Source organism: Melopsittacus undulatus, chromosome 20 (assembly GCF_012275295.1).
Source record: "Melopsittacus undulatus isolate bMelUnd1 chromosome 20, bMelUnd1.mat.Z, whole genome shotgun sequence".
NCBI lineage: Eukaryota > Metazoa > Chordata > Aves > Psittaciformes > Psittaculidae > Melopsittacus > Melopsittacus undulatus.
In genome coordinates, this window is record NC_047546.1 from 1,705,985 (window position 1) to 1,724,973 (window position 18,989).

The 18,989-nt window shown below is 54.2% G+C and overlaps 1 protein-coding gene across 5 annotated transcripts in view; it reads left to right on the forward strand.

Annotated features, from left to right (window-relative positions):
- The window catches only part of OTUD7B (OTU deubiquitinase 7B), a 28,248-nt gene extending 10,283 nt beyond the window's left edge, over positions 1 to 17,965 (forward strand). For 4 of the 5 annotated variants that reach the window (XM_034071116.1, XM_034071118.1, XM_034071119.1 and 1 more), the window contains exons 3-12: positions 2,047 to 2,217; positions 2,914 to 3,129; positions 8,124 to 8,225; positions 8,983 to 9,110; positions 9,741 to 9,853; positions 10,345 to 10,472; positions 11,086 to 11,235; positions 11,642 to 11,756; positions 12,742 to 12,826; positions 13,421 to 17,965. In XM_034071116.1, the coding sequence (XP_033927007.1) occupies positions 2,047 to 2,217; positions 2,914 to 3,129; positions 8,124 to 8,225; positions 8,983 to 9,110; positions 9,741 to 9,853; positions 10,345 to 10,472; positions 11,086 to 11,235; positions 11,642 to 11,756; positions 12,742 to 12,826; positions 13,421 to 14,728 (2,516 nt within the window). In that variant the 3' untranslated portion in view covers positions 14,729 to 17,965. The remainder of the gene's footprint in view (positions 1 to 2,046; positions 2,218 to 2,913; positions 3,130 to 8,123; positions 8,226 to 8,982; positions 9,111 to 9,740; positions 9,854 to 10,344; positions 10,473 to 11,085; positions 11,236 to 11,641; positions 11,757 to 12,741; positions 12,827 to 13,420) is intronic. The other variant, XM_034071120.1, reaches the window with a different exon arrangement.
- The last annotated feature ends 1,024 nt before the right edge of the window (positions 17,966 to 18,989 follow it).

Here is an 18,989-nt window from a genome sequence, read left to right on the forward strand (position 1 = left end):
AAAGCTCATCCAAAGCTGCGGGCAGGGAAACTTCCACTAGAGCAGCTTGCTCCGAGCCCTGTTCAACCTGGCCTTGGTTCTGCTTCAAATCACCCTGGGTTCTGGCAAGGAGAGCTAGAGCATCACATGGGAGACAGGCTCCGGGTCTCTCTGTGGTTGAACTTCTGGCTCCTGGTGTCCCCAAGGGACATTGGGTTTCCTGCTGGAGGAGGAACCTCCCTTTGCTCTCATCCAAGCACCAGCAAAACCTGCTCTGTGCAACAGAAACCTCCCTGAACACCCTGAGCCACCTCTCTTGGCAAGGTCCTGCACAAGGCTCAGGGTGATGCCAGGCACAGCTGCAGGCTGGGAGAGAGGGATGCAGAGCAGCTGAGGAGGAGGATTTGGGGTGCTGGTCCATGAGAAGCCTCCCATAACCTGGCTTCAGTGGGAGCTCGAGCCCAGAACCCCCCTCTGCTCTGGGGGACCCCCCTGCAGCACTGGGGGCAGCTCTGGTGGCCTCAGCAGAAGGACATGGAGCTGTTGGAGCAAGGGCAGAGGAGGCCACGAGGATGAGCAGGGGCTGGAGCAGCTCCCAGAGGAGCCAGGCTGGGAACATTGGGGCTGCTCAGCCTGGAGCAGAGGAGCTGCGTGGAGAGCTCAGAGCAGCTCCCAGTGTCTGAAGGGGCTGCAAGGATGCTGGAGAGGGGCCTTCATCAGGGACTGCAGCCATGGGACAAGGGGTGATGGGTTCAGACTGGAACAGGGGGGATTTAGGCTGGATATTGGGAAGTTCTGCATCAAGGGACACTGGGATGGGTTGAATGGAGAAGCTGTGGCTGCCCCATCCCTGGCAGGGCTCAAGGCCAGGTTGGACACAGGGATTGGAGCATCCTCCTCCAGTGGAAGGGGTCCCTGCCTGTGGCAGGGGTTGGAGCTGGAGGAGCTTTAAGGTCCCTGCACCCTATCCCAGTCTGTTATTGTGTGATCCTTGTGTTCATGAAAAGCACTGCAGAGTCCCTCAGACATGTCCTTTCCCGGTGCTGGTTGACACCTGCATTGTCTCATGGATCCTGGGATCTATGAATCCCTTCAGCTGCCACTGTTCCATGTGGAGTTTCCAAAGGTCAGGGGTTTCCTCCATTGGCTGCTGCTGGAGGTGCTTGGGGATTGCAGCTGCAATGGGGCAGCACTTGTGTCTCCTCCATCACTGACGTTCTGTAGCAGGCAGTGATGTGGCAGCACATTGAGTTTTAAGCTGATGGGTCATTCTCGTGCCTTGACACTGATTCAGTCGTTCATCACCCAAAACCCCAACCAACCAACCAAAAATAGCCCCTTGACTCAAAAGGTGAAGCTGAAAATAACTTTCCATGTGGAGTCAGTCATTAAAAGCTGCCAATTGCATCTCTCAAAAGGATTTAAATACCTGAGGAGTGGATTTCCTTCAGGGAATTAGACGTAATGGCTCCTTTTATTGTCCGTGAGCTGTCATCTAAACCAGTTGGTGGTTCAGGTAGCTCTGGATGTGTCTCTGCACACACAAGGTGTAAAGCATCCACATAACCTGTGGCAACAGAGCCATTGAGGTTCATGGTTCCCTCTCTTCCAGAAGTGCAAATCCTGGATAGAAATCCAGTGGGAGTGGTGCTGCACTCCTTGTTCCTGCCAGACACCTTCCTGCTCCATAGCAAACTGCACTAGTGCTGCTTTCAACTGTGGAAGTAGCCTACAAGTGCTGTAAGGAGGTTGTAGTGAGGTGGGGGCTGTCTCTTCTCCCACAGAACAAGGGATGGGACAGGAGGAAACAGGCTCAAGTTGCACTAGGGGAGGTGTTGGTTGGGTACCAGGAAGAGTTTATCCATCTAAAGGGTGCCCTGGGAATGATGGAGTCACCATCCCTGGAGGTGCTCCCAAACCATGTAGGTGAGGCCCTGGGTGCCATGGGTTAGTGCTGGGGAACACTTGGACTGGCTGATCCAACCCTGCTTGACTCCATGACTGTGCTGGGGATGTGATGCTGCTTTCTCTCATGAGAGGGTGATCTCCTGCTGCCTTCCCATGCAGGCAAGAACTGGGACCTGAGCGCAGCCCTCAGTGACTTCGAGCAGCTGAGGCAAGTGCACGCAGGCAACCTGCCCCATTCCTTCAACGAGGGCCGCCCCTCCAGACCCCCCGAGAAGGAGACACCACGTCCCGGGCGGCCGCCGCTGCAACGGCAGGATGACATCGTGCAAGGTCAGTGCCATACAATGGTCCAGAGCCATCCAGTCTCCCTCCTGGGGCCTGGAACACTCCCATGCTGCAGCCGTGCTGGGGCAGCAGGTTGAGGGAGGTGATGCTCCCCCTTTGCTTGAGCCTGGTGCGGCTGCATCTGCAGTGCTGTGTCCTGTTCTGGCCTCCTCAGTGCAGGGAGCTGCTGGAGAGGGCCCATAAGGATGCTCAGGGGTCTGGAGCATCTCTCTGATGAGGAGGGGCTGCAGGAGCTGGGCCTGGATAGTGTAGAGAAGAGCAGAGAGAGAGGGGATCCCATCAATGCACATCAACAGCTCAAAGGTGGTACGAGCAGGATGGTGCCAGACTCTTCCCAGTGGTGCCCAGGGACAAGGTGAGGATCAATGGCCATAAACTAGCATACACCAAGTGCCATCTCAACATGAGGAGGAACTTGTTGCAGTCAAAGGTGGTAGAGCCCTGGCCCAGGCTGCCCAAGGGGGTTGTGGGGTCTCCCTCTCTGGAGCCATCCCAAAGTCAGCATGGACACGGTCCTGTGTGCCCTGCATTGGATTGGTGACCTCCAGAGCTCCCTTCCAGCCCTAACACTGGGTTTCTACGATCCAGCTCCTTGCAACCAACAGCCACAAGCTGAAGGCAGGGATTTGATCATTGCTCCTGCACCATTCACACACCTTCTCCCCTTCCTCTTCCCCTCAGAGAAGCGCCTGTCCCGAGGCATCTCCCACGCCAGCTCCACCATCGTGTCCCTGGCGCGCTCCCACGTCTCCAGCAACGGCAGCAGTGAACATCTGCTGGAGATGCCCATCTGCACCTTCCAGCTGCCTGACCTCACCGTCTACACCGAGGACTTCCGCAGCTTCATCGAGCGGGACCTCATCGAGCAGTCCATGCTGGTGGCCCTGGAGCAGGCTGGTGAGTGCTTTGTGCCAACACAGTGCTATGGTGCCAGCGGTGCCAACAGGAGCGAGCCTGAGGCCACAGAGAAGCCACCACATGGCAGGGATGTGGCTCTGATGGGTGTTTTTCTGTGCCTTTTCATAGCGTGGTGCAAGAGTTGAGTAAGAGTCTGCTGCACTTTGCCTGCAGACACTGAATGTGCATAAACTGTGGGTGTCCTCATCACAGGTTGCGTTATTTCATCCCCACCCTGAGCTTCCTGGTGCCCAACAGCGTTCCTGAGAGAAGGGGGGGAAGGAATTCCAGCCTAACACACACAGTGGCTCATTGCAAACATTGGAAGCGATTCCAAACATTTCAGATGGATGATGCTTTTTGTGTGCTGTTTCAATGCAGGAAATGGCTTTAACCTGACAGAGATGAGCTCAGAGATCTCCCCTATGAGGGTGCTGAGATGCTGGCACTGGGTGCCCAGAGGAGCTGTGGCTGCCCCATCCCTGGCAGTGTTCAAGGCCAGGTTGGACACAGGGGCTTGGAGCATCCTGCTCCAGTGGAAGGGGTCCTTGCCCATGGCAGGGGTTGGAGCTGGAGGAGCCTTAAGGTCCCTTCAACCCAGACCAGGCTGGGATTCTATGGAAACCCTTCTGTTTGCCTGGGAAGAAGCTGTCTTACAAGTGCAGGTGGATTTGTTTTCCATCCTGCTGGTTTCCTCCTGGGTAGTTGCTAAGTGATCTGTGAGTCAGATGGAGCTGGTGAATGGGTGCCACAGAGAACCTAATCCAGGTTCCCTGGCCAGCTTCCATGGGGTGGGCAGCAAAAGAGCCACAGGCAAGATGTCAGGAGCTGTTACAGCTCCTCTTCCCATCACTGGTGCACGCAGGGAGCTCTTCCCTCCGAGATAACATATGTTCTTGATGCCAGATTTTGGCCCTCTCCTGCTTAGTGGTGCTGTAATATGTACTCTCATGTTTTGGAAATGAACACTTGATCCAGCCGCTCTCATTACAGCAGCGTTTGCTGCTCCTCACTGTGTCTGATGCAAAGAAACCACCCTCATCCACACCCTGGATTCAGGGAAAGAGGGAACTGGGAACTGGGCTTTTTCATCCACGTGCTGGAGAAGCTTCATGTTATAAAGTCTCTTTGCATTAGAGAATCACATCCTATGGAATCACGGACTGGTTTGGGTAGGAAGGGACCTTAAAGCTCACCCAGTTCCGACCCCTGCCGTGAGCAGGGCCACCTTCCACTAGTGAAGTTTGGTATAAATGGGTGTTTCTCCTCATTAAAGGGGTGTTCTGCATACAGAAACTATTCCCATCTTTACTCAGAGTAGGGGTTTGAGTGTGGTGCTGGGATCTGCAGTGACTGCCGTTACTCATTTAGCACACACTGTCCTCAGGGGATTAAAGCAGTGTTTTATAGACTAATAAACATTGAGATCTCCTCTCCTGAGATCCCTTTGCACCACTGTGGAGGAGTGAAGTGGCTGTAAATTGTAATGACAGCCTCTTGGAAAGCTGCGAGCAGGCTGAGCTGGATGAAAAGGTCTTGGTGGAGCCGAAACCTCGGTGTTCTTTGTCACCAAACTGCATGGGTGAAGGCCAGCCCTACATTTTGAAGCTGCAGAGTGGTTTGTTGCTCTTGTTGCATGGTTGGAGGAGCAGTGCCTGAGGCTGTTGGGAGGAACAGTCCAACCCCTGCTCCAACATCTTCTCCTAGACCCAGGTACTCCAAACCCCATCCAACCTGACCTTGGGTGTTTCCAGGCATCCATCACCTCTCCGGGCAGCCTTTGCCAATGCCTCCCCAGCCTCGGCAGGAAGAATTCCCTCCTCCTATCCAGTCTGAGGGAGGATTTTGTCAGAGCAAGATTCCTGGTTGTAAACTGAAGGGTTTGATGCCTTTGCCTTGGCTCTGAGCTCAGGCTTTCACCCCAGGGTCAGGGCCCAGTGCATTGGCAAGAAAGGAGCTGTGCACTTGAGCACCTTGAATAACCATCTGCAGGTGGGCTGTTAACAAGTGCTGAGTTGGAGACAGCTTCCCTGTGGGAATGGCACAGGAGCAGCAGCCAGTGGGTTCCTCGTTCCTGGGCTGGATGTGTGCCGCGTCTCGGAGCGGGCAGTCAAAGCCAGGGATGCATTGGGAATGCATCACACAGGCTTTGGGAAGCCTTTCAGGCCATGCATGTACACGTAACCCCTCTCATCTTACCTACCTGGCATCCACATAGCTTCACTTATAAGTCATTGGCTGGACTGGATCCTTGCAGCAGGAGAGGCGAGTCTGGGTCCACCTTGCCTGGACAAGCAGGCAAAACCTTCTCAGAAGCTGGGTGCTGAGCTCTGCTGGACCAGTGCTGTGATGCCTTCAGCCCCTCTGTTGGCATCCTCAGCAGCAAGACCAAGAGCTGAGTCCTGGCTGCCAGGAGGGAGGTGACCAAGACGAGCATGGCCGTGGGTTGCATGGTTTGGGCAGGCAGAGCAGCAGCAGGGTTGGTTGGAAGCTTTGAATCCCATCCTTCCTAAACAGGGAAGAAAGCAGCTGCTGATGGAGCTCATCAAGCTCTTGGCACTGCCAGATCCTGACACAGAAGCATTTGTGTGTCTGCAGTAGAGATGGGCTCAGGATTAGAGGCAACCTGTGCCTCTTCCATAAATAGATAACAGGTGATTCATCTCATTTTGGATACACGAAACAAGCTCACTTCAGCACAGATGCCACCATTGCCGGCTGCTCTCCTCTTCCAGTCACCTCTTAAGCCCACTTCTAGGTGCCCACTTCATCCTGCTCCTCTGCCTCCTCCAGTGATCCAGGGGGGGGAGGACCCACAGCCACTGCCCATAGGTTGTGGTGGGTGTTGGTGTTGGATCTGTCACGTCAGCACCAGGAGCACAGGGCCAGGTCATCCCTGGGAATGCTGCCTTCGTCACCCGGTTACGGTGCTGGATTCCCTGGTAGCCTTAGGGAAGCCGTTTGGGTTCTGGATGAGTCAGGCCTGGGGAGGAGCAGCTTCTCTGTTCCTTCCCATGGCCATGACCTATTTCCATGGCTCCTGTTAGAAGGAAGGGCAGTGTTTGACCAAACACACACCTTGGTGTGCTGGTTCCTGACCTCTGCAGGGACAAACACATGAACTGCAGCAAAACTGAGGCCCCAAAGAGTCACAGCATCAACCAGGGTGGAAAGAGCTTCAAGCTCATCCCATCCAGCCCTTACCCCAGCACTGCCCCATGGCACTGAGGGTGTGTGAGCACTCACAGGGCTGGTGCCTGCAGCCCTGTTCCAATGCTGAGCACCCTCTGGGGCAGGAATTGTTCCTCAGCTCCATCTGAACCTGCCCTGGTGCAGCTTGAGGCCATTTCCTCTTGTCCCATCCCTTGTTCCTTGGGAGCAGAGCCCAGCCCCTCCTGCAGCCCCTGTGGGCTCCTTTCCCCATGCTGGGACCAGCACGGAGCTGCCTACCTGCACTGGGCTTTGCTGCTCGGCCTCTGCTTGGGCTTAGGGAGGCAGGGAAACAGTTCCCTCTGTTTGGTTCTTCTGCAGCTGCTGTTGCCGCAGGGATGTAAGCTGTTATAAGGAATCCTGTGCTTGGGAGCAGGGAGAGGTTTGTTAGGGATCATAGAATCATGGAACGGGTTGCATTGGAGGGACCTTAGAGCTCATCTAAAGCCACAGCAGGGACCCCTTCTATTAGAGCAGGATGCTCCAATCCCTGTGTCCAACCTGGCCTTGAGCACTGCCAGGGATGGGGCAGCCACAGCTCCTCTGGGCACCCTGTGCCAGCGCCTCAGCACCCTCACAGGGAACAGCTTCTGCCTAAGAGCTCAGCTCAGCCTCCCCTTGGGCAGGTTCAAGCCATTCCCATTGTCCCATCCCTGCATCCCTTGTCCCAAGCCCCTCTCCAGGTTCCTGCAGCCCCTTTAGGCACTGGAGCTGCTCTCAGGTCTCCCCTTCAGGAGCCTTCTCTTGTCCCGGCTGCCCCAGCCCAGCTCTCTCAGCCTGGCTCCTATGGGATCTGCTCCAGCCCTCACAGCAGTTCCATGGCTCCTCTGGCCTCACTCCATCAGCTCCACGTCCCTCTGGTGCTGCTGCCCCAGCACTGGATGCAAGTGGAAATGGTGGGAAAGGGCTGGTTTTCTGCACGAGCCATTGAAATGCAACTTGTTGGAAGCCTGAATTGCTTCTCCCAGCCAAAATAAGCTGCTTCTTGCACAGGATCTGCTGCAGGATAAAGTCACAGCCAAAGGAGGCAGAGCTTGGGTTTGAGGGCACAGCAGAGCGAGACAAGGCTGGGTTGGGAGTTCAAAGTCCTAATTGAGCCCAGCTTCATTTCCTTGATGAATGTTTAACCTCCAGCCGCACTGGATTTGATGCTAATTTTCTTCCCTGCTTCTATTTTTAGATGCTCTTGGCTTGGATCACTACAAGTGCCTTTATATTGCCAAAGAGCTGTTAGATTGAAATGGCTTCAAGCACTGTCACTTTGCATTTGCATTGGTAAAGCTGCTGGCATCAGCAAAGGGCCTGGAGTGTTGTACCTACCCCAGGAGCAGGGGACAATGAGGTGGCTTCCTTAGGGGTTTGGTTAGAAGAAGAAGAAGGAAAGACAAGCAGTTGTTAACTGGAAAAGTTATTGAGCACCGTTCTGAGAGGCACTTGGAGGTGTTTGCAGCCTGATGGCTTTGAAATAAGAGGAATAAACCAGAGAACACTGGTTTGGGTTAGAATCCCGGCTGGTTTAGCTCCTATCTGTAGTTCATCCTAATTTGTGTGACCCGTTCAGCCTGGCCATTTCCCTGCATCCCCATGAAGTGTTGCTGCTCCCATCTCCCCTTTGCTGCTTTGGTACCACTGTGCCCCCCTCCTTCCTCCCGCCCCAGGATGGGTATGGAACTGCTCTTCATCTCTTCCTGTTGTCCCGCTGCAAACTAAGCAGGTTCCATCCTCACTGGTGGCTCTGGGGGGGTGACAGGGCCCTGTTGTGATGCCTTTAAATGCTTCCCCAGGTCGCCTGAACTGGTGGGCAAACGTGGATCCCAGCTGCCAAAGGCTGCTTCCCTTGGCCACCACGGGAGATGGGAATTGCCTGCTCCACGCTGCCTCCCTGGGTAAGCTTCCAGCACTGGTTCACTTCAGACCTGCTCCCACACATCTCCCTTCTCCGGCTGAGCCTGGGACAGATCCATCCTTTAGGAGCAGCTCCCAGGGTTTCCCAGCCATTCCTATGGGGAAGGGGGATGCTGCCACTCATCCCAACCGTGGCAGCTGTAGGTGTGTGAGCAGTCACGATACTCAGGCTCTGTGGGAGGGGAATGGCTTGAAGGAAGCAGGCTGCTGATGGCCTGTGGGCTTCCCAAGCACTTCTCCTTGTCCGTTTCCCTGGATTCCTGAAGGAAACGTGCAGTGATGGAGCCACCCCTTCCCTCCTCTTGTGTGCTGGGGTTTCAAGAGCCTGGGTTCATCTCCCCTGCCTTCATCTTGGCATGTGTGACCGTAGCAAATGTCCCGAGGCTTCCAGACTGCTAAATCAGGAGGGTTTCCCGTTGCCTTTTGTGTTGGGATTCCAGAGGCGGTGAAACCACAGTTTCACACGCCCTGGTCTCCTGTTCCCATCAGACCCCCATGTAAAGGAGCGTGTGATTTGGGGAACAAGAGGCTGCTGTGTCTGTGGGTTGAGACTCGAGGTGGCAGCATCTCAAGCTGCAGGAAGGCTCAGTGCAGGTGGAACGTGCAGGCTTTGAAGCAGGAATTGGGGTATTCAGATTGAGGAACTCAGCCTCTGTTTCCCACTTGCCCTGGTTCATGGCAGCTCAATGGAGCAGTTCCAGCTGCTGCTCATCCTCTGCTCTTCTTTCCTCAATGCAGGGATGTGGGGTTTCCATGACAGAGACCTCATGCTCCGCAAATCCCTTTACACCTTGATGGATAAAGGCATGGAAAGGGAAGCCCTGAAGCGGAGGTGGCGTTGGCAGCAAACACAGCAGAATAAGGAGGTAGGACCCAAACCAAACCTCATCCCCTTTGCAGAGGGGGAAGGTCTTGATAAAACATCCTGTGGGGCTGGGAGGTGCTTCCTGTCATCATCAAGCCACGATAATGTTGAGCAGCTCCCTGCTTGTGCCATGATAAGGTGAATCCTTCAAGCTGTTCCCTGTGAGGGTGCTGAGGCGCTGGCACAGGGTGCCCAGAGGAGCTGGGGCTGCCCCATCCCTGGCAGTGCTCAAGGCCAGGTTGGACACAGGGATTGGAGCATCCTGCTCCAGTGGAAGGGGTCCCTGCCCATGGAGCTGGATGAGCTTCAAGCTCCCTTCCAACCCAAACCATGCTGGGATTCTATGATGTGTCCCACTGTCTCTTGTCCATAGATGATGTCATCTCTAAGACTGGGAGGATTTAGTGTAAAAGTAAAGGTTTGCTCTCATTCCATGGGTTGCAGAGTTTGCTTCCACCCCACAAAGAGGCAGATCTTCAGGCACATTCTCTCCCTGGGCTGCCTTGAGTAGCCGGATGCAGAACTGCACATCTCCTGCATCACACAGTGATCCTCGTTGCCATGTCTGGGTGTCTGAAGCTTTGGGTGGTGTTTCCTGGGCTGACTTAGGGGCTCTTGTGCTGTTTTGCAGTCTGGCCTGGTTTACACTGAGGAGGAGTGGCAGAAGGAGTGGAATGAGCTGATCAAGCTGGCATCCAGTGAGCCCCGTGTGCACTACGGCACCAACGGCAGCGGCTGCGGAGGGTACGTGAGGGGGAAACCAGCAGCTCGGGAGCTAAAGCACAGGGAATATCCCCCCTGAGCTCACAGTTCAGGTGGATCCACAAGGGACAAGGCTGGGAATTGCTGCTTTGGGGCCTTAAGGGTCAGGAGGAAGCAAGAGGTCCCTAAAGCATCACAGGAAGCGATTCTAATGCTCCTTTTGGGGGGGTAACACGTGCATTGAGCAGCAGATGAAGGTTTTGCTCCTGTTCCATCATGATGGATGCTAAATGAGAGTCATAAAAGGAAGCTGAGAACTTCTGCAGTGCCCACTCTGTATTTCAAGCACACTTTTTTCCCAGGCAAACAGCAGCTTTAGATAAGAGGCTCCCAGAAATGCCAAGCAGCAGCATGGTGTTCCCTGGATACAAACCCTTGTCTTGGAATAAGACATTCCTGGGGGGGATCTGCATCTAAAATGGCAGCTTAAGAGCTGAGATCAACCAAGGCAATGACTTTCTCCTTTCCCAAAGTGTGGAGAGCTCGGAGGAGCCAGTGTATGAGAGCCTGGAGGAGTTCCATGTCTTCGTCCTTGCCCACGTCTTGAAGAGACCCATTGTGGTGGTGGCAGACACGATGCTGCGGGACTCGGGGGGAGAAGGTGAGAACCCCACTCTCTTCTGAAGCTCTGCATGACCTGGCCAGGCTTGGACTGCAAATTTCCTCTCTAGGGCAGGTTTTCATGGGCTCAGGAGCTGTTTTCATGGGGTCTTTTTGTTCAGTGAAGCTCATCTTGAAGCAGAGATACCCCCAGAGGGCATGAGACCCAGCTCAGCATCACAGGCTGCTCTTTTCCTGTTCTTAAGCACATCTGCATGATGGGTTGGGTATTTTCCTGCCTCTTTGGTCCCCACACATGTGTGCAGAGCTGGGAAGTTCCCTGCTTGTTGTATTTGCCACTAGCAGGCTTAATTTCCTGTCTGAAAAGCTGAGTCAGTTGCCATCATTCTGGGTGCATGATTGAAGTTGTCTTGTGGAGGAGTGAAAAAGGGCTTTTTATAGGAAACCCAGGTTCCTTTTGCAGCTGTGTTCCTCCTGCTGTGAAATCAGTGTCTATTTTGGGTTGTGGTTTGGGGCTTTTTGGTGGCTTTCAAGCTGGCAGGTAATTGCAGGTGAAACCTTAAAGGAAACACAGTTTGTTCCGGAGCAGTTGCAGGATAAACAGCTCTGACCCCTTTAAACCCCTGTGAAAAATAACCCTGATTTCTTCCCAGCGTTTGCCCCTATTCCCTTTGGAGGGATCTACCTTCCCCTGGAAGTCCCAGCCAACAAATGCCATCGTTCTCCATTGGTACTGGCTTACGACCAAGCCCATTTTTCTGCCCTGGTATCCATGGAGCAGAAGGAAACCACAAAGGATCAAGGTGGGTGGTAAGGTTTATACTGATCTGTCATTGAGGGCAGCCCTGGGAGGAAGGACTGGTACTGGTGGGTTACTGGTGAGGTGCTGGCACAGGGTGCCCAGAGAAGCTGTGGCTGCCGCATCCCTGGCAGTGTTCAAGGCCAGGTTGGACAAGGCTTGGAGCAAGCTGCTCTAGTGGAAGGTGTCCCATCTCATTGCAATGGGCTTGGACTAGATTACCTCTAAAGAGGTCTTTTCCAACCCAAACCAGTCTGTGATTCCATGAGGATTCTATGATCCCAAGCATGGGCAGTTGCTGCGTGCCTCGGCATGACACCGGTTGCCATCAGTCGTGATGTTCTTGGTGGGTACCAGGGGGAAAGCTTTGTCCTCTTGGGCACTAAAGCAGACTCTTATCCCTTGTGCAGCCGTGATCCCACTGACAGACTCCGAGCACAAGCTGCTCCCTGTGCACTTTGCTGTGGATCCCGGGAAGGAGTGGCAGTGGGGGAAGGATGACAATGACAATGTCAAGCTGGCCAGGTTAGTAATCCCCAACCGGAGCGGGTTGTTGCTCTGTCCCCAGCTGGGATATCGTGTGTCTGGATGGAAGCTGAACCCCTCTTCAGTGGAGATGCAGCAGCTTCATCTTTAACTTCATTCTCATTTGATGCCCTGATTGCCTGAGGGAATTGCTGGGGCTTGATGGACAGGAGAAGGCTCAGGGGGGCCCTGATGGCTCCCTCCAAGTGCCTGACAGGAGGATGGAGCCAGGAGGGGCTGGGTTCTGCTCCCAAGGAACAAGGGATGGGACAAGAGGGAACAGCCTCAAGCTGCACCAGGGGAGGTTCAGATGGAGCTGAGGAACAATTCCTGCCCCACAGGGTGCTCAGGCATTGGAACAGGGCTGCAGGCACCAGCCCTGCGAGTGCTCACACCCCCTCAGTGCCATGGGGCAGTGATGGGGTAAGGGCTGGACTGGAGGAGCTTGAAGCTCTTTTCCAGTCCAGTTGATTCCATGTTTTCCATATACTTTGGGTAGGGCTGTGCCATCTCCTGAGCTTCATTGCTCCAAAGCCGTGGGTTCACAGTAAGTGTAGCTCAGAAATGAGAAGCAGCAGCACAGCAGCCGCTGTCCTGACACTAAAACCAAGGGGTGTTTTTCCATTGCTCTGTTCCTCCTGGACAATAACACCAAATGTCCCTGAGCCCCTGGAGCTTTTCCTGAAGTGGTTTTTGTGGAGAGGAGGATCATTTGGAAAGCAGCACTATTTAAATCTGGGACATGTTATTTGTCTCATGGCAAGGAAGTTTATTTGTGGAGTTCAGCTTCTTTGGTTCAGCTCGATTCTGCCATTCAGGAGCCTTATTTCCTCATTTGAGATTTAATGAAAAGGTTTGGAAGGCTACAAAGACGTCACCTTTTGTCTCCTGCTGCATGAAAACATGCAAAGACAATACCTCAGTGTGGAGAAGGGAACCTCAGATGTTAAACTTGCCTCTAACCCAGCCTTGGTTTCAATTGCAGCGTGACGCTCTCCCTGGAGGCAAAGCTGCACTTGCTGCACAGCTACATGAATGTGAAATGGATCACGCTGCCTTGTGACACGCAGGTGAGGAGACAAAGAGGATTCTCTTTCCTCTTCAATTATTGAAAGCTCCTTTCCACAGGGGGCAGAGGTGGGTTCTCACCTGGCCTCTTCTTTATGTGAGCTTGGCTGTGCCCACAGCACTTGGGTGTTGTTGGTGCCTCCCCCTGTCTGAAAGGAGACAACTCCCCAGCTTAAATAAGAGCTGCTTTGGGCTGTCTGCAGTGGTCGAGGTGTCCTCCCTGTAGCTCCAGTGGTGATGGTTTGGTTGTGCCCTCCTCAACTGGCCGCATGGTGTTGTTTGGAAACACCGTCCCCACCTCCCCAATGCACCAGATGTGGAGCAGCAGAAGATGCTGTGACCCCAAGGGGATGCCAGCCATGCCCATGGGGTGATCAGAGGGGGGGTGTTGGCTCCTCCTCACCAGTAGCACCTCTTCAGCTCTGGCTTTGTCCCCCAAAACCTTTACTGAGTCCCAGATGGTTGCTGGGAACGTGTTGCCTGGAGTGTGTTTGAGCATCAGGAGGCGAGCACCCACTTCCCTGTTCCACCTTCAGCTTGAAAAGCCTCATCTGAGAGACCTCATAGACCTCAATGTGCATCTTCTTCCTCCCCAGGCACCTTTGGCACAGCCGGAATCCCCCACGGCCTCCGCTGGTGACGATGCTCGATCGGCTGCCGAGTCGGGAGAGTCGGACAAGGAGTCTGTCTGCAGCAGCTCAGCCAGCAACGGGGGCAGCAGAGCCTGCAAGGACAAAGAGAAACCAAAGAAAGACCGGGAAAAGGATAAGGAAAAGGATAAGAAACGGGCGGACTCGGTTGCCAATAAACTGGGCAGCTTTGGGAAGACTTTGGGGAGCAAGCTAAAAAAGAACATGGGTGGCTTGATGCACAGCAAAGCTCCCAAGGGTGGTGTGAGCAACGAGCAGGGAGATACCTTGGAGAAGAAGAAAAAAGGTTCCTTGAAGGCAAGGAAAGGCAGCAAAGAGGAATCTTCCCAAGGAGATTTGTCAGCTCCTGTGGAGAAAACCTGCCCGCGTAAAGGAACCCCGGAAAAGCCATCGGATCCCTCCAAGTACAGCAACGACGTGAGGCTGAGCCTGAGCATCCTGCGGGCTGCCATGCAGGGAGAGCGCAAGTTCATCTTTGCCGGCCACCTCAAGACCAGCAACCGGCACCAGTACCAGGAGGAGATGATCCAGAGGTACCTTCTGGATGCTGAGGAGCGCTTTATGGCCGAGCAGAAGCAGAAGGAGGCGGAGAAGAAGGCGCTGGGCAGCGCTGCCCCTGCCAAGAAGCTGGAGCAGGAGGTGAACACCCATAAGGGTGAGGAAGTGATGCTCAACCCCGCTTACCCCCAGCCTCCCCCTGCGTACACCATCCAGACCCCGGAGGTGGCCATAGGTGCTAAAATAGCAGCTTTTCCCTCTGGTTATTCGGGAGTTTTCACCTTTCCCAGACCTTCCATGGTCAACAGCATGGAAGGGTCACATCCCCCCAGCTACCAAGACAGCAGGCGGCAGGTAGCAGGGGGGTCCTGCACCAACCTCCCTCCCTACGCCACCTTACCCAGGCACTGCACCCAGGCCCGGCCAAACCCCTACCAAACCAGCCCTTCCCACCTCGGGAGGTTCTCCCCCACGGACATGGACATCCATCCCACCTTCCCACCGGAGTGCAATGGCTCAGCCTGCCTCCCCCCGCACAGCAACGGCTACCGGGAATACCTGGAGCAGGACGGCTCGCAGAGAGGAACCCTGGCAGACAGAGCTAAAAGCAGAGTCCTTTATAACGTGCAGCAGACCAAATGCAAGCAGCCGAACTGCAGTTTTTATGGACATCCAGAAACTGGGAATTTCTGCTCCTGCTGTTACAAAGAGGAGCTGAAACGCAAGGAGCGGGAGGCTCTGGTGCACAGGTTCTGAGCGCTCTGCCCCAGCGCTGATCTTGAGACCCATAAAGATGGGGAATGCAATAATAGATATCTATATATATATATGATGGTTTTTAACACACCCCCACCCTGCTCCTCTCCCTCTCTGTGGAAGGAGGGAGCAGGGATTTGGCTGGTTGGGATGAGAAGCGGCATTTGGCTGGTGTGATGGAAGTGATGCAGGAGGGAGAGGGGGAGAGGAAAACCATCCTCCCCTCCGGAATTCCCTGCCAGGAGGAGGAGGAAGCTTTTCCAGAGGCTTCTCCTGGCGTCTGGGGAGGGAGCACAGGGTGGAAGTTGGGGGGGAATCCTTCAAGAAACCAGACCAAAGCTTTGGGAGCACAGGGAGCAGAGCCCGGCCGGGCCCTTCCGCCGGCCTCGGATGTCACTGCCCAGAACCCAGCGGCAACAGCCCCAGTTTGAACGTCACAAACCTTGGGATTGTGACCTTGGAATTCCAGCCGGTTTCATTTGTGTTTCCTTTGGCTGGTACTGAGCAAAACGTGGTTGGAACCGGACATTGTTGGGTTTGGTTCTTCAGTTGAACTCACCCGAGCCCGGCCCCGTTGGATGTCTCTGAGCATCCTTTCGAGCGGGCTCAGGGCTCTGCCCTTCCAAGGGGCTCAACTTTAGGTTTAAAACGTTACTTTTCAACTCTTTCTTGGGGTGGGGGGGGACAGAGGGGGGTGCTCACAGTGCTCGAGTGGTTTTGAGTTTCTTTTCCCTGCAGAAGTACTGTGCAAAGCCGTTGTGTCCGCGCTACGGCCGCCCCGGCTTAGGACTGAGACAAGAACCAAGGTCAGTGTCTCCAGCCAGCAATAACCATCGGTGTGGGGAAGTGGGAGAGGACAAGGAGCATCCCGGAGCGCCGGGAGGTAAATCCACAAGTGTCCATGGACACAACCCCCCGCGATAACTCTTTCTACTTGAGCTACTTCTGTACTACCTCTGTTCTGCTGAATCGAATTAACTCGGCTCCATTTTGCTGAGCCACAATAACTGACCTTAGGCTGAGGAATATTAAAGGATATTTTTGATAATAGGGCTAAAAAGAGTGAACCCTGAAGTCCAAGCAAACCTTTAACTCGCTCACACGCTCCATGTGGTCCCCTCCATCCCCTTGTCCCCCCCATCCCAGCCCCGCTCCCGTCGCACAGGGTGGGTTTCATTGAGCACTGCGATGTTTGCACACATCCTTGGGGTTAGGTTTGGAACTGCAGCTCCCGTCTCCATCCTGGCTCAGCGTTTTCCCACTGGGAATAAACCCTGCCCGAAACTGATCTAAGCTTTACAACATTCCCCCTTTTCTGTTTCTGGGGTTGTTTTGTCCGAAGGCATCAAACTATGCAAATCCCTCCTAACCCACTGCCCAGCCTGGTGATAAGGGCTTAGAGAGCCAGGCAGAGGAGGCGAAAGTGTACTTAGCACTGGGGAATCACCCGAAGCCTTATTCTCCCAAGTACCCCAAGGCTTGGCTCTAACCTACATGATTTACAGTTTAATGTGTATAAAGAACCCAATGAAGGCCTTTTGTAGAGGAGGATGCGGGAATGTGGTCCTGATGCATTGGATCAAGCCATGGGAGCTGCTTGTCGACAGGTTCTAACTACCCTGGTGAGGGTTGAGCTGTGATTGAAGCAGTTCTCTTTGGGTTTATTCAAGCCCCAAGTGTCAATGAGCCTTGCCCAGCCTGATGCAGAAGGAATAGGTATTAAATACTGAGGGCTCTGTGCCAGGTTTTGCCTGCAAACTGCAGGAATTCCCATGTATTCCATCACAGGGATGAGGATGTGGAGCACCGGTTAAGTGCTGCAGTTGCCCTGCAGCAATCTCTTGCTTCACCCCAAATATTAAAGCATAGAAACCCCCAAATCTCACTGTAAAGGGGGGTCACTTGGTTTCTAGACCAGAGATTCCTCTTGTTTTGGGTTGGAATCCCTCTTTTTCTTGGCAATCCCTATCCTGATGGATGCTGGAGCCTGTGTGGTGGGGATTTTTGGACCCACTTTTGATGATGGTCCTGGCCTCTGATGGTAGCAAAGTGCTGCTGGTAAAGCAGTGGGGGTTTAGGGGAGCTTTGCTTTAACTTGTCCATGTGATAGAGTTGTGAGGAATATTGTCCTGAAGGGGGAAACCCAGGGAATCCAGCAGCAGGAATCCATCCTAGGGGAAAACCATCCCAAATCCCATGTTACCGGAGCTGCTGTTACTCTTCCTCCTCCTGAGGACGAGTTTTTGGGGGTGCTCTGTGTTCCTGTGGGTGAGGTTTGCCTGTACGGAGGTCTGAGGCCAGGATACGGGTACAAAGCATCCCCATCCCATGGGTTTTATGGCAGTTATTGGAATTTGGGGCAGAAAACGACCCGAGTGAGGCTCAGGTGCCGGGGACAAACCTTTGCAGAGGGTTTTCCTATGGAGAGCAGGGTTTTGGCTGTTGGCTTGAGCTGAACCCGTGGCACCTTCAGAACCACAAAGGATTTTTTCAGGTCCTTTTTGTTTCCTTTCTGGTGAAACGTGGAATTTTTTCTTCCTCTTTCTTTGTTTTTTGAAGGGATTATTAAAGACAAACTCTATTTATTGCCAGCAGATATTCCCCATTCAGGAACACCCCTGTGGTGCATTCAGCCCCATCCCAAGGCCAGGTTGGACAGGGCTTGGAGCAACCTGCTCTAGGGGAAGGTGTCCTGGGTTGCAACTGGAGGAGCTTTAAGGTCCCTTCCAACCCAAACCATTCCATGATTCCAAGCATGGGACTGGGTGTTTCTGCTGGCACTAGTGTGGGATTCAATGGGGAGGGAGCAGCTCGTGCTCCAAAGCACCAAACCTGCCCCAAGGAGGGGTTTCTGCCATGGGGGAGGCTGTGACCTGACTTTAAGTGCACTTAATGGTGTGGTTGGAAGGAACCTTGATGCCGTCAGGCCCTGGGTGTGGGGAAACCCCATTGAAGAGCATTGGAATTGTGTGAAGGAGCGTTTGCCTTCACTGATAGCCCTGGGGAAGGCTGAGGGGATGCTCTGGTTCCCACTGACCCCGCACAAAGTGACCTGAATTAACTCTGCAATTGTTTTATTCACCAAAACCCTCGTTTGGGTCAATGAAAGCCTCGGTTGGTGATTTCTGTCCTCTGTCCTCGTTGGGAGCAGCGGCCGGCGCGGCGCGGGCTGGACACTGCATCCTTCCTTTGTGCTACCATAGACTCACTGACAATAAACCACGTTCAACTAACGCAGCCCTGAGCAGCGGCCGTGCCTCTTTCCTTCCCTTCATCCCGGGAATGCAGCCCCAGCGGGATCGGGAAAGGTCCTGGGGCTCCTCTTCATCCCCTCCGTCACATCAGTGGGGTTTCCTCTCCTCTGTGGAGTGCAGCATACTCCTCCCTGGGGATAAATGGGATTCTGGCTCTTTAGGTACCAGAATCAAGCTTTCCTTTAAGGAAGGACCCCCCCAGACCCTCCCCTCATCATCATCTGTGATGTGGGAAGAACCTTTTCCCGGCTGCAGTTGAAGGGGAGGCTTCAGCTGGTTTGATTCCCAAGGAAATCCAGCCCCTTTGCTGAACGCTGAAGCTTTAAATGCTTCCAAAAGAGCACAATTGATCGGGATGATGTTTTAGCACCAGCTCCAGCCTTGGGGCTGCGTTTGGGGGCTGCTTGGAAACGCAGATCCTGGGGCAATGGGAACAAGTTTGGGGCTGGGGGAGCCCGGAGCCCTTTCCCACAGGCCCTTTGCATTGGAATTCTCCATCCCAGCTCCCAGGGTTTTCCATTCCTCCCAGTGCCACGTCTGTGCCGGTGCCGACTCTCGGGGTGTCCCGGGGTGACCCCGAGCTGGCGCTGCCCTTGGAGAGCAGCCCTGGCTCCAAACCCCTGCACGCAATTCCATACTGCCAGTGCCGGATCCAAACACGGGGCCACGCTCCTTTGGGATGCTCCTTTGGGATGCTCCTTTGGGATGCGCCTGCTTCCCCCCCCGCGCCCGTTGCCGGAGGGCCAGCAGGGGGCACTGGTGCTGCGCCTGTTCAGCGCACGCCTGGCTTCCAACGCTGCCCCCCGCCCGCCCCTCACTCTCTGCCCCCGGCCCCCAGGCCCGTTGCCGTGGGCAACAAGAGCAGCTTAAAACAGGACAGAAATGACCATAAATGTTTAAGAAGTCACCAAAACCAGTTTAAAACTAGTCAGGAATTGGCAGCATAAAAATCCTGGCTTAAATTTCTCTTCAGATCTGAATGGAAAGTGAACACCTTACACCTTGTA